Genomic DNA, 14001 nt, shown 5'->3' with positions numbered 1-14001 from the left:
TGCTCCATTTTGTTGTTGCTTAGAAAAAGTTTGTTTTGCCATTGAGAAGTGATAGGGAACTTATTGGAAACTATTTACCGCTCAGTTGTTGGGTCACCATTAATTAGCTGTTCTCAGTGCCCTCATCAGGGAGGAGAACATCAATAAAAAGGGCCCAGCTAATGTCAGAATGGGATCACCAAGAGGGAAAAGCAATAGCGAGAGTTTGCATATGAACCTGTGGGAAGGACAATACACAGCTCTGGAGGCTGCGGTGTAATTCTTGAATCTCTGACATTTGCTTTCTGGGGGAAATGAAGCCATGCTTGCATGCTTTGGATCGCAGAGCCACCCGAGGCATGTCTGCAATGCCTCTGGAATGGGGCTGCTTCTCATCTGCACTTCAGAGTTTGATTTAGAAAAACAAGAAGCACAATGAATGCTTGCACAAAGCAATGCCTTTGGGATTTTTTTTTAATTATTATTATTATTATTCTAAAAGAGTTGCAGAACTGCTTGAAACAGTCCTTAATTTGATCTGCGGGGAAAATAGTTTGCAATTTGGGAAATGGGGCGAAAGAGACGATTTTTGTCACATGCCTGGGCTGTTTCTCAGCTCTTGCTATCCATCTCCATTGTCCCCTGGCCTTGTTGTTTTATGTGAGATTTAGATGGGTCATGAGCATGAGATTTCTTACAAAATCTGTCTTCATACCAAAGGAAAAAGCCTTTTCATGAGAGCTGAGCTGTCTGTTTCCTGTGTGAATTATGTTTATAAGCTCGCTGTGGCCAATGGGAACCTCTGCAGTGTTTCTTTGATTTGTTTTATTATTTGTATTATGTCTCGCTGTCTTTGCATTGTATTTAATGTCTCAGTGGAATTATTTTAATTGCCAGTTATCCCCAAAATACCAAGAATCAAACTGCAATTAAGAGATGAGGGCAAGATGCACAGAGCTGGTGCAGCTTTAGTTGGCCATATGACCATTATTTGCAGAGAAAACCAAAGCAAGGTGACATATCAGGTTGGATATTAGGAACAATTTCTTCTCAGACAGAGGGCGAGGCACTAGCACAGGCTGCCCAGGAGGTGGTGGAGTCACTGTCCTTGGAGGTGTTCAAGAACCGTGGGGATGTGGCACTGAGGGACGTGGTCCGTGGGCATGGTGGGGTGGGTTGGTGGTTGGATTGGGTGATCTTGGTGGTCTTTTCCAACCTTAATGATTCTATGATTCTATATGTCTGAGTGTGTCACTCTCATCAGCAATCAACGATTTTAATTGAGTATGGGCTTTCAATGTGGTTACTGCTCACGGCCAACGTTAGAAGACCCATTGATGACAGAGAGTGTTCATTCATCTAAAATTATCAATTTAGGCTTAAATATATGTGAGGAATGGGAAACATGAGAGCAGGGGAACTTAGAGCACCCCAAAGCTCTGTCCCGCTGGGATGAAGCCAGTGCACCAGTGATGCTGCGCTCCATGCAGTAACCCAATTTCACATTTCCTTACATAATAGGAAGCTCTCAGAGGCAGGCACATACAGCACGGTTTCTTTGCTCTCTGGGTAAATTACAAATTCCTCCAGCCCTCATAGCATTGCTGTGCTTCGGCACAGACCTAGGAGCAACTTCCACTGCGAGGACTTAAAGTAAGAGAGTAAATAAGGTTGAAAGCACACGAAGCCCTTGGGGTTTCTTGGCAGACTGCAGGTTTTGCAATGTTGGCTGTTGCCTAAGAGCTGCTGAGTTATTCCTTCAGAATGAGGCTGCTTTGTAGGGTTGGATCCCACTCCCATCCTGCATGGTTATTGCTTATTTATGGCAAATATTACGCTGCGTGTTGATCTCATTTCCCAAAGTTATCAAATATTTCGCCATTTAGATTCTGACAGCTAATTGTAAGAGGGGCCTGACCATGCCTGCGTTTTGCAGTTAGGTGGACCCACTAAGACCCTGCTAATTGCAGGTGAGCCAGGAGAGCAGGAGCTGCTGTAACTAGATTAAACTGACACAGTCCTCTGAGCCTGAGAGACTTCAGACAGTACTTCTGTACCAGGGATGGTCTGGTTGAGTGTTTTATCCTCTCCTGAGGAAAAAACATCTCCCACACGTTATACAGAATGATTACCTTCATGCACTTTTTCTCCTTGTTAATCCAGTTAGTTGTAAGTGTTAGGAGCTCATTACAGACAAGGACTGAACAAAAATATGTTTTTTTTCAGAGGCAGTCACTTGTGCTTTGATTTATTTTGTTTTCTTTGCATTTTTTGGCCATACAAATTGCTCCCAGGAGCATTACAAGGGCTTCGTGGGCAGCAGGAGCAGCCTCAGAGCCAGGGAAAGGATCTGAGTAAAGAATCAAACCCTTAAAGTCCTCATTAGACCTCGGGGAGGGTTTGTGCTCAGCCAGCCTGGGTCGGTATCAGGCAGGGCAGCGTTTAAAGAAGAACAAAACCAGAAGGGTGCATGGATGAGACTGGTCACAATAAAGGGAGTGGTGGTGTATTGTGCAAGGGGCAGCTGTCTCTGTTTAGTGGGGTCAAGATGATGGGGTTGGCCAATTTCTTTCTCACTGTCCTGGCACATCCCTCTGCATCTCCTGGTACCACTGCAGCTGGACCACATCCTGCTGCCTCAGCTCCTCCCCATCCCTGCACTGTATCCTGGCACCTCCAGAGGTTGGGGTCAGATGGGCACCCAGGGTGCAGGTTCACAGATGTGCCCCCATGAGATGCCCAGCTCACTCAGGCTGCTGGAGGAAGGCTCGCTGGGTGTGGGGATGTGGGTTGATCTATTGTAGCCCCCGCTGGGTTGGGTGAGCCGCTGTTTCTTGCAAGCAGTGCATGAAGACGTGCGGGGAGGCGGCTCGGTACCGCAAGGTGTTCTGCGTGGATGAGAGCAAGCAGGTACAGAGCAGCGCCCACTGCGACGCCAGCAAACGGCCCCCAGAGATGGAGAGCTGCGGGCTACCACCCTGCGAATACATCTGGATCACCGGGGAGTGGTCGGAGGTGAGTCCTCATCCCTGTCCCCAACCCCAAGTTGGGACCTGGCCACACCACCCCGCTCCCTCCTGTTGCCGCGTGCCGCTGAGATATTGCAACAAGGACAGGGCTGCGTGGTTTAATGAGTAGTTGTGGGTTTGTTTCTGTGTGCAATTTCTCTGCTGGACAGAGAGTAGAAGGGCTGCAGGAGATGACCAAGATACTAAAATATCAACATCAATGTGCTCAAAGTCCTAGCTGCTATCAGGAGGCAGTTTTCTTCCAGAGTACCTCACCTCCAGCAGGCACACTCTCTGTTCTCTTCTATTCCGTTCTACTCTGCTCAGCTCTGTTCATGGGTTCTGTTTTGTTCTGTTCTGTTCCATTCATGGGTTCGGTTTGGTTCTGTTCTATTCTGTTCATGGATTTGGTTCTATTCTATTCCATTCATGGGTTCTTTTTGCAACGGATGCTGTACACGGGGACACCCAGGGTATGATATGAGCCCATTTCCCTCTGCAGCGAGCACAGGATTACTTTCCACTTGGAGGGACAGCAGAAGGAAGTGATGAGGCAGCTGCTGACATATCCCTGATTAAAAAAGAAAGAGCCAGAAAAAGGAAAAAAGCAAGCATTGTGGGACTGAGGGGAAGGAAAGGCATGCCATCCAAGAAAGCACAGGAGGGAGAAAGGCAGAGATGGGAATGTCTTGAGCACTGATTTTTTTCTAATTACAAGGAAAGCCACCTTTCTTCCAGCACCTGTAGTTCAGCATCAGTCTTGACCATTTTCTTTCTTTATGCATCCTATGGGTAAAAAAAAAATTAAAAATCTATTAAAAAAAAAAAAAGAAGAAAACCCAAGTAATAGAGACATCTCTGTTCCCAAGGGATTGCCTGCTTCTTTCTTGGCACACAAGGAATTATGCCCAGGAGCCATCTGGGCAGGGGTCCTGGAGCAGCACTGGGAGCATCAGGGCCCAAGGGCTTGTAGCCATTCATACACTGATGGGTGTAATAGTTACAGCATTCCCTCACAGCAGTTTGCCATTCCCGTAAGCACTGACAGATGCTTCCCCTGCCCTCAGTGCTCCGTCACCTGCGGCAAGGGCTACAGGCAGCGCCTGGTGTCGTGCAGCGAGATTTACACCGGCAAGGACCACTACGAGTATGGCTACCAGAACACAGTCAGCTGCCCCGGCACGCAGCCACCCAACATCCAGCCCTGCTACCTCGGGGAGTGCCCCGTTTCCGCGTCCTGGCGCGTCAGCAACTGGGGAAGCGTAAGTTTGGCTAGCTGAATGTTTTTAACCGAGAGAATTTTAACAAACCTGTTTTTCTTTGTTACATGTTCCTGAGGTTTGGTAGGGGAATGTTGGAGAGTTGCATGAATGAAAGCGTCGAGTGACGTTGATGCTGCATAGGGTTCACTGCTCTGTGCTAAGCCCGGTTGTATGGGGGATTCACGGCAGCCATGAGTGCCACAACCACCATAAAAATCCAGTTGTAGCCCAAATTTATGGATATGCTGAAGGCCATACTGAATGCTTAGACAGAAAATGAGATCATCTCCAGAAAAGGGGCCCAAAACCCTTGTGCTAGAGTAGGGGGAGCGAAGGATAGCTGGCAGCTGCGGTGATCCTGCTTGTCTGTGTGTGCGAGCAAGTCTTGGGAACCAGCAAGACGCTGAACTCTGGTAATCTGAGCCTTTAAGGGGTTTGTCTTTCTTTCCCCGCCTTCTTCCTCCTCCTTACAAATGCTGGGACGGGACAGGGGAAGAAACTTAACCTTTCTGTTAAAGTTATTTGCACTTCAGGCCCCAGAAATGGCTCCACACAAGATCAAATTTTAGTTAAGGCGATAACATTTCACTTCTTTGGGCTTCTGACACTCTTTGAAATGTGGCAGTTCTCCCATAAATTTGATTTATTAAACCAGCTCAGGCATTTGTAGGAATTTGTCAAACCTTTACAAGGCAACGAGGGTCAAGTTAAGCAAGATGTAGTTGTCACAGTAAATGGCAGGGCTGTTTGAAACCCAAGTTCCTCATGCCCCACAGGAAGCCTCAGATCCTCCCTGAGAGTCAGTGCAGAGGTACTGAAGCAAAGAGCTCGCTCTCAATTAGTTGGCATTTTCCCCCAGAATTTGAGTGAGAAACATCCAGCTTGTTAATGCAGCTCTGGTGAGAAGAGTATCCATTTCAGAGAGCAGGATCTTTGGGCTGCTGATGGTATCGGTGACTACAAAGTGCCATGACCCTGCTCACCTCTGATTTTCAAGGGGTTTACTGCAAATTACCATCACCTTTGGTGGATAAACAGAGTGTGCTGCTCTGCTCCATCGTGAAGTTTTGTGGATTTGGAACTGATGAAGAGCAAATGCCAAGTTGCAAATGGTGTGGTAACCTTCGGTATTTCAGCCTTCATTTGGGCCATTTGAGGACAGCTCTGAATTTGTGCAGATTTAGCCATTTTTTCTGGGCAGTGAGGGGAAAGGGATCTTGGAGTTGGCATATTCTTGGTACAGTTTGGTTAGAAAAGAGCAGATTGTGCCATGCTTGTTCAGAGGCCCCTGTCAGTGACCAAGCAGTGTTTCCAGCCACCAGGAGAGGACATCTACCATTCAGTCCTTCTAGTGAAAATTTCTTTCTTGTGCAACCTTCTCACTGCAAAAAAAAAGAACATTTTTGCTTGAGCACATTGTTGACCTTAACCAGCACAGTCTCATTCACTAAAGTGCGTAAGTGCTAAGTGAAGTACCACCTTCTTGAAATAATTAAGGATGACGATATAATGAAGGGATTAATAATCAAAGGGACTACTTCTGTGATTAAAATTAAATCCTTGCATAACGGAGACCTTTGCCACTGCCTCTTTACAGATGAGAAATTGTTTGTCTCCGTTCTTCTGGTGCAGAGCCCAGAAGCCCTTGAGATAAACCATGACCCTCTGCCTCTGGTTTTGCAGTGCTCTGTGACCTGTGGGGTTGGTGTCATGCACCGCTCAGTGCAGTGCCTGACCAATGATGACCAGCTCAGCAGCTTGTGCCACGCGGATCTGAAACCTGAGGAGAGAAGGACATGCCACAACGTCCATGACTGTGAGTCTGCGGCTTTGCACCTTCCTTTGCCTTTCTCGCGCCTTGAGCATCTGTTCCTGTCAAACTCCTGGAGATGTGTGGTATTTCCAAGCGTTGGGAGCCATCCAGCAAAGCACTAAGGTGCTTCAGGGACGCCTCTTAAAAATAAACGTGTTGCCTTGCTGCTTGAGATGCCTTGCAAAAGAAATGTGCTATGCCATCGCTCAGTGATAACATGTGCTTCTGGTTTCTTTCAGGTGAATTACCAAGGAGCTGCAACGATGTTAAAAATCTCAAAGGTGTCACTGAAGATGGTGAATATTTCCTTAAAGTCAAAGGGAAGACATTAAAGGTGTGTTTCAGCAGCAGACTGATTGTGTGTTTCCCCAAGGGGTAGAAGACCCTGTGTGTGCTCCTCATTTCCACTTACCTTTCCTACGTTTAGTTTTCTGGGCATTCCCTTTGCACACGATGCCTGACAAAATCATGGCTTCTCTCCCCAAGGTGTATTGCTCTGGGATGCAGACTGACAGCCCAAAGGAGTATGTGACCCTTGTAAATGGAGATGCAGAGAACTTTTCAGAAGTGTATGGATACAGGTAAGGAATCCCTTTAGTTCTGAGCTTCCCAGTGTCTTTGCTTTCTGTGGCAATCTTTTCCGGTCATGAGTAGAAAGGGTTTTCTTTTGATTCAGATTGCATAACCCGACCGAATGTCCATATAACGGGAGCAGACGAGAAGACTGCCAGTGTAGGAAAGATTACACAGCAGCTGGTTTTTCCACCTTCAGCAAAGTAAGGCTGGACCTGAACACTATGCAAATAATAAGTGAGTAAATACAGGGCCTTGTCATTAAAAACAAAATTATGTCTATTTTACACAAATGTAGCTGTAATTACAAGCAAGCAGTAGCAGTCTAGTGAGGCTTATTGCTGAGCTGTCCTGTTGACAGGTTTTAGACCTGGTCAACTTTGCACTTAGAGGCTGCAACCTCTAGCACATCAGAGATGCCCAGTGGCAGCACCGGTGTGTGGAGAAGTGGAGGAGACTCTTGGTGGGGTTGAATCTGGGGAGACAGCAGGTGGGGAGAGGGGCTGGGGGTTTGCAGGGCTGGAGATGGCTGCAGGTGTGCAAAACAAGTGGTACCCTGGCACCAGCATGTCAGGGAGCTGGGGGCTTCCCTGTTGCATGGGGACAGGTTCAGTCCCTTTGGCTCCAGGGATGCTCTCAGTTTCCAGCAAATGAATTAGAAACATAGCACATTATTGGGTGTTCATTCAGTAGGCAAAACTTTAGCAAACCAAAATCCTTTCTTCTGAAATGACCCTCTGTTTTATAGGGTTTTGTTATTGCTTTGTTTCCAAGCCAAAAGACCTCCGAGTCTACCAATCTGTAAAAAGCTGCTAAAAGTCTTTAAGAGCTTCTAGGTACGCATCCTTAGAAAATTCGATACCAGCTCCCTGTGAACTTCGACAGGCTCTGGAGCACCCACTGTCAGGCAGGAACTGTCGTGCATCCCCACCAAAATGAGACTCACTCACTTTGGATTCAGAGCAACAGAGCCCAAATCCCTTTGAATCCCTGAGCTCTGGGCTGGGGGCAGTTTGAGAACAGATTTTTGGCTTTGTTCAAAAGGAAGATTTGGTAGATCCCACATCCTTTTTCAAAATGTGAAATTGTCTGACAGAGAAATAAAAGTGGAGTCATGGGTTCTGGTTTTGTTGTTATTTATAACATTTGTATTTGCAAACAGCTATAAATGTGAGTGTATGGGCATCCTGTGAAATTCAGAGCAGGGAGTCAAGTCTGGGATGAATTGGGGATTTAATATTAAAAGCCCAGCAGGTGAGGTCTTGATTAATGCACAGAACCAGCTTTAGTGAATTTAAACTTTAGCAAAGAGCATGTTTACATGTGTTTTGTCTCTCCCTGCATCTTTCTGTCTGTGTTATTCACCAACCCCTCTCTGCAGCGACTGACTTACAGTTTGCCCGGACGCATGATGGACGACCTGTTCCTTATGCCACTGCTGGGGACTGCTACAGTGCAGCCAAATGTCCTCAGGTATTTGATGATAGCATTTGACAGTAGGAATTGGTGCTGTTGGTTATGTACAGTCCCAACACCTTGGACTCTCCAGACCTTGCTTGCAAATGGCATTAAGCAGTGAGTTGCACTAACAGGCAGCAGAGGGCATCCCTGCATCTCCTTCCCTCTCTGCTTTCAGGGCTGGTACCTTTCTGTATAGCTGAGGGATTGGCTTCTTACCTTGGATAGGTTCCTGGCTGCTTATGTCCACCCACCAACCAGACAGTGATGGCAGGGAGCAAAGCTCACAGCCCTTTGGTGCCATGATGGGTTAGGACCCAGAAATGGGCTGGGATGGGGTCTGCCACAGGAAAACTGGGGGATCTGTGGTAGACGACGATATAGCTGTGGATTTTCCATCTATTTTGAGTATCCTGAGACCAGGGGGAATGAAGGGAAGGACACATTTAAGAAATAAACAAATGAAAGAGTTCTGATTTTACTGAAGTCTGGAAAAGAAAAAAAAAAAGGCTCAGTGGAAAAGCTGGAAAATAAGGACAAGTGTGCCCTCTCCAGTTGAGGGAGAGTGGCTGCAGTGTTCGTAGGCACCTTCTCCATCAGCTGCTGGAGCACATCAGGCTCCGTGGTTTGCCATGAAAAAGCCAAGAATGCCCTCAATCGGCAAACCATGAAAAAGCAGCAGAAAACTGAGCGAAAACAGTGAAAAAACTGTGCAAAAGCCCCTCCTTCCCTGCAGCCACAAACGAGAAAGAAATTCCCAACTGGAGACACGCTGTGATTTGTACAATATGTGCAAGTCACTGTCAGAGTGGTGGAGAAATCGAAAACATCGCTATCAAGATCCCATTATAAAATTGATGCTGTGAGAAGAATGGCTGTGGCACAGGGCTCTGAGGGTAACCAGGCTTGTCTCCTTGCTTTTTAGGGTCGCTTCAGCATAGACCTGTACGGGACAGGCCTGTCTTTAACGGGGACGGCGAAGTGGCTCTCCCAAGGGAATTACGCCGTGTCGGAAATTCAAAAATCCCCAGTAAGTCATAATGTTAATTATGGTCCTACCTGCTCACGGGAATCTTCTAATTGCTGACATCTCTCGAGTAGATGCTAACAGAAATCTAACATCTGACATTAGAAACAAAGCGTTGCCCATAATTGTAATGGGGGGACCCTAGCGGGTTTAACTTGATCGGAGTTATTGCAATTAATTAGTGAGCCTGCTTAATGGTGAAGCTGCACGCTGCAAGTGCTGTGGGACAGAGCTGCCTGTAATTAGCTGGCTGAGGTGGGCAGTACTGGATTTGATGAGCAGAGATTGACCCCTGGAGGGCCCAAGGATGAAGGTTTAGTGGGTGTGGTGAGGATGGGTTGATGGTTGAACTTAGTGGTCTTTTTCCTTTATGATTCTATGAATTCTATCCTAAGGAGGTCACCAGAGGCATTTAAGAGTAAGCAATTTATAAAATATCCTCTCTTGGGCTGCTTTCAGTCTCCCTTGAGAGAGTTGCCCTTGAACACTGTTGGCACTGAAGCTCCTAAAGGAGTTTTTTTGGTAGCTTTGGGTGCTGCAGGTGTAAGGAAAATGGCACAGACCCCACATGTTTGCTCTGGCCAGTTCTTAGCAATTCTTCCCCCTTCAGAAAGGAGAAGCCCAAGCATCCCTAGGGGTTGCAGAAAGCAGATGCAATCAGCATTAAAACAAGGGGCAGGGAGGCTAAGGGACAGCTCTTGCTTCCCTCACCCGGTGGCATCTGTCAAGCACTGCTCCAGGGGTGTAATTGCAGCAGGAGCAGAAAGAAAGGCAAAGTGAGAAAAGATGACAGCAGCCTGCTGCAATCATGGATCAATTGTGTCAAGGGCGGGATGGAGCTCATTTAAAAATAAATGCTTTGTGCAAGCTTGTCCTGCACTTAAGTCCAATTTTCTGGTAATTGAGGGTTGAATTCCCCCCAGAGACTGTCTGACCAATGTAATGACCAAGAGGAGAGAACTCTGCAGAGGTGGGACAAAGAAGGCCATGTGTAGGTGTTGCTGATGCTGGCATCAGTCCCCTGGCTTGAGGCTGGAGCTGCCCCATTTGCTGAGCTCCCCAGCCCAAGGTCAGCATTCTCTTGGGTCTTTGCTGACTATGGAGATATAGAGCTGAGGGGGGACGGCACCATAGCCCTTCTGCATCCAGGCTCTGCCCTCCCAAACAGATGTTTCTCTGCAAATGTCCTCCATGCCCTTCACGTGCTCGCTCACCACCAAGGTGCTGATACTGCCTAGATGTGTTCTTTCTCCTACATGACCCAAGTTTTGCACTCATTACAGCAGAACAAGGGGTTCTTCATGATGGGGCAGGTTGAAGAAAGCTGATGCCCTTGAGCTGTCTCTTCAAATGGCCTTCTCCTTGGGCATCTTGCAATGTGATAAATCAAAACTATCCTTTCTTACTTGTGTTCAGCATCTGACCTGGCACTACTAAAGGGAATTACATTTACATACATTTAAATGTAACTGTAATGTTGTAGATTGATTTAGGCATTGTTTGTTTTTCTTCTGAGACGTTTGCTATTAAAGCCCTGGCTGGAATCATAGAATTGTTTAGAGTTGGAAGGGACCTTTAAAGGCCTTCTGGTCCAACTCCCCTGCAAAGCACATGGACGCCTACAGTTCCATCAGGTGCTCAGAGCCTGGCCCAGCCAGGGCATGTCTCCAAAGATGGGGCATCCATCACCTCTCTGGGCAGCCTTTTCCAGTGCCTCGCCATCTTTATTGTAAAAAACGTTTTCCTTATATCCAACCTAAATCTCCACTTTTATAGTTTGAAACTAATAGAATAACCCAGATCTGACCCTTTCAGAGCATAGATCCCTCATGTGAGACGTTATTTCTGTTTTTGCCTGCAGGATGGTACCAAAGTAGTAGGAAGGTGTGGTGGTTACTGTGGGAAGTGTACCCCGTCATCTGGAACAGGCCTCGATGTGCAGGTGTTATAGCAATGGTAAGGCCACGGCCACAAACCATCTGGCTCCTGTTTCCCAAACCCTGGGGTTCAGGTTCTAGAAACTGGCCCCCTACACCCCAGAAGGCAGAGCTCATGACGTGTGCTCCCCATCTGTGCCTTGCAGGTTCTCTGAGAGCAGCCTGCGGAGATGAGATGGATGAAGGATAGCGATGCAATACCTCTGCCTCCCACTTTTTTAACCTGTTTATGTGTGTATATAGATCGCATATTCTTAATGTACAGTATAATATTTATGTTTGGAATTATTTATTTTGATTTAATATTTTTGTACGTAAAATCATTATATTAAGGCTGCTTTTACTATTTTTATTTTTTATTGTTAAATCCTGCAGTCAAACCACTGCATTTTGCGTACTCTACATTATATGTAGCATTATGACAAGTGATACTTTATTGTCACTGTATTCAGTTGTTTACTTTCAATCAGTAATTTTCCTTCAGTTACGGGCTGCTTTAGCCCTCCACGGTGCTACACAATCTGCATTGGGGTATTTTTGGCATTTCAATCTGTCTTGATGTAAGGAAAATAGACAAGATGTGCTTAAATTTTAATTTAGCGATTAGGCTGACAGCACTCAAGGAAAACATGACAATGAATACAGTGCTCGTTGCATTAGCAATCTTTATCTTTTAGGTATGTTTTGAATTTCACATGACCTCTGTGGCCAGTGCTGAAAGCACTGGTTTGGTGCTAACATGGTATTTATTAACGCTCAGTAATTTTAGTTAATCTGCTGCCTTTATCAGTGGGAAAAGGAAGAATGCAGAAAAATTGTCAGGCGATTCAAATAGAATCAATCATAGAATCCATCATCAATAGATTCAATCATAGAATATCCCAAGCTGGAAGGGACCCATAAGGATCGTTGAGTCCAACTCCTGGATCCATGCAATAGATTGAGATCTGCTCCGAGTTCAGGAAAATTCCTACGGACAGCTCTTCAGCAGAGCCCTGTTTTTTGTAGGGCTCCGAAGTAAAGCCGCTTTTCCAAAAAAAAACACCCATTTCCCTGCTAATTGCATGTACCACTGTGCTTCCTGCCTCCATCTGGCAGCAGGGCGATGGGGCCGTATGTTCCCTGGGCTGCGGGCTGAGGAGCCTCAGCTCATTAGGGACATTATCACGAAACCCCGTAACACTTTGGCCATGTGGGGTCCTGCCACCCGTGGGGCTGGTGGGGACGTGGAGGCAGGGCTGGGGGACCACGTCCCAGCAATGCTTCCCACGCACCGTGCCCATCTGCAGGGCTGGGCAGCGTCAGCGCTGCTGTGTTTCCAGCAGGATCAGTTTGTACTCACAGAGCGCTGCCCCCCCCCTCCCAACAAACAGGCTGCTTCACGCCTACTTCTGTATGGCTTCCTATCCTCCTGGTAAGGCATCTGTGCTCTTTGCTGTCCGTGATCCAATGTACAACCAGACCTTAAGCGGTTTTTGTAGTGTTTTTGTAATGGAGAAACGCGGCTGTGCGATGCCCCGCCTGTACATAGCCCGCTGCTTGCAGCATTGCGCAGAGCTTTGTAGCACGTTGAACGGGGGTGATGTGACCAGATTATTTTTGTAGTCTATGACTATGTCCCTTAATTCTTTCTCCTTGATTCTACGTAGCAATAGGAAAACGCTGCCCCAGCGCCATATGTCGGGGCAGCCAGGAGCACGAAGGACAAATTTGCAGCACAGAACTGCCAGCGTTCCAGAAGACTCATCCAGCTAAGTCTTTACATTTGGGGTGCAGATATTCAGCAAACCCAACCTCAGGATCTTCTGCATAGCTCCCCAGAGGAGAGCTCCCTGCACTCGTAACCCATGCATTTGCCAGCTCACAGAGTGAGACCTGTCAGCCTGACAGTCAGGCGTTGACACATCAGTGTAAATTGGTGGGCATCTAACGTGGGAGCAGGGTTGGGTTAAAATGCAGCTAAAGAATTGGTGCTTGGCACTCACCGGTGTGCCCCTGTCGCTCTTGTTAATATGCAGGCTTAAAGGGAAGAATGAGAATCATACTTATAATTAAGGGTGGGGTTTTTTTTTGTTGTTTAGTAACACATACAGTAAGTGGATGTGATTATATCTTAGGTTGCTATTTCACCTATGTCTTCTGCCTATACAACAATAAGAAATGACACCTCCCTGAGGAAAAAATGCCAAAAATACCATCTCCAAGGTCAAAGAAAAGAAAAAGGGAAAAAGGGAAAGGGAAAAAGGGAATGGGAGAGGGAAAGAGAGAAAAGGGAAAAGTAGTAAAATGGAATAGTGATTTTTTTTTTCTTTAATGATAACTGCTCATGTGTAACTTGTGTAGGGGAAAAGGGAAAATTGCACTTTGAACTTTAGAGAGAAACAGTGGTGCTTAGAAAGTACAGGCTGATTGTATTTTCTGTAATGAAAGGAATGGCTATTTATAAAAAGAAATAAAATTTTGACCTGTACGCATTCCTTTTTACCATATAGTTTCGTAACAGCTATGAACAGAGCCAGATCAACCTAAAAAAAAAAAAAGCATCAAGTAAACTATAATACAAGAATTGATACATCATTGATCTTACGATTCATGATTGGGTTCATTCAACAGGATCGGACTAGGAGGAGCAGAGACATGAGATATTTCTAGTTCAGGAAACAACTCTGGGTTTTGTATGTCAATGCCATTATTTTTCTACAAACTCTTGTGGGGTTTAATGTGTTGGGTTTGGGGGGGATTATTTTTTTCTCTTTGCAAGCACTTTCCTGTACAGTTTTTTTTTTTTCTTTTCTTTCTGATGATATTCAAAAAGGAAATGGAAAGATCTGTAAGACAAGTCTGTTTGGTCTTTCTACATTTGCCATCGTATTTTAATGCCTGTATGCTATTATAGAGGCAAAATACTTTGTACACAAGGGAATAATACAGTGAATGGTAAACA

General features: G+C 46.1%; 1 protein-coding gene across 6 annotated transcripts in view; it reads left to right on the top strand.

The window, feature by feature from the left end:
• ADAMTS9 (ADAM metallopeptidase with thrombospondin type 1 motif 9) overlaps nt 1-14001 on the top strand; it is a 67984-nt gene extending 53983 nt beyond the window's left edge. For 5 of the 6 annotated variants that reach the window (XM_021409189.1, XM_021409190.1, XM_021409188.1 and 2 more), the window contains 10 exons: nt 2824-2994; nt 4055-4249; nt 5933-6065; nt 6302-6396; nt 6549-6643; nt 6739-6872; nt 8017-8108; nt 9019-9123; nt 10982-11076; nt 11204-14001. In XM_021409189.1, the coding sequence (XP_021264864.1) occupies nt 2824-2994; nt 4055-4249; nt 5933-6065; nt 6302-6396; nt 6549-6643; nt 6739-6872; nt 8017-8108; nt 9019-9123; nt 10982-11071 (1110 nt within the window). In that variant the 3' untranslated portion in view covers nt 11072-11076; nt 11204-14001. Of the gene's footprint in view, nt 1-2823; nt 2995-4054; nt 4250-5932; nt 6066-6301; nt 6397-6548; nt 6644-6738; nt 6873-8016; nt 8109-9018; nt 9124-10981; nt 11077-11203 lie in introns of those variants that run through there. The other variant, XR_002442448.1, reaches the window with a different exon arrangement.

The sequence above is a fragment of the Numida meleagris genome, chromosome 11, assembly GCF_002078875.1.
Source record: "Numida meleagris isolate 19003 breed g44 Domestic line chromosome 11, NumMel1.0, whole genome shotgun sequence".
Lineage (NCBI taxonomy): Eukaryota > Metazoa > Chordata > Aves > Galliformes > Numididae > Numida > Numida meleagris.
Note: the sequence above shows the minus strand (reverse complement) of the source record. Positions and strands in the feature narration are given on the sequence as shown.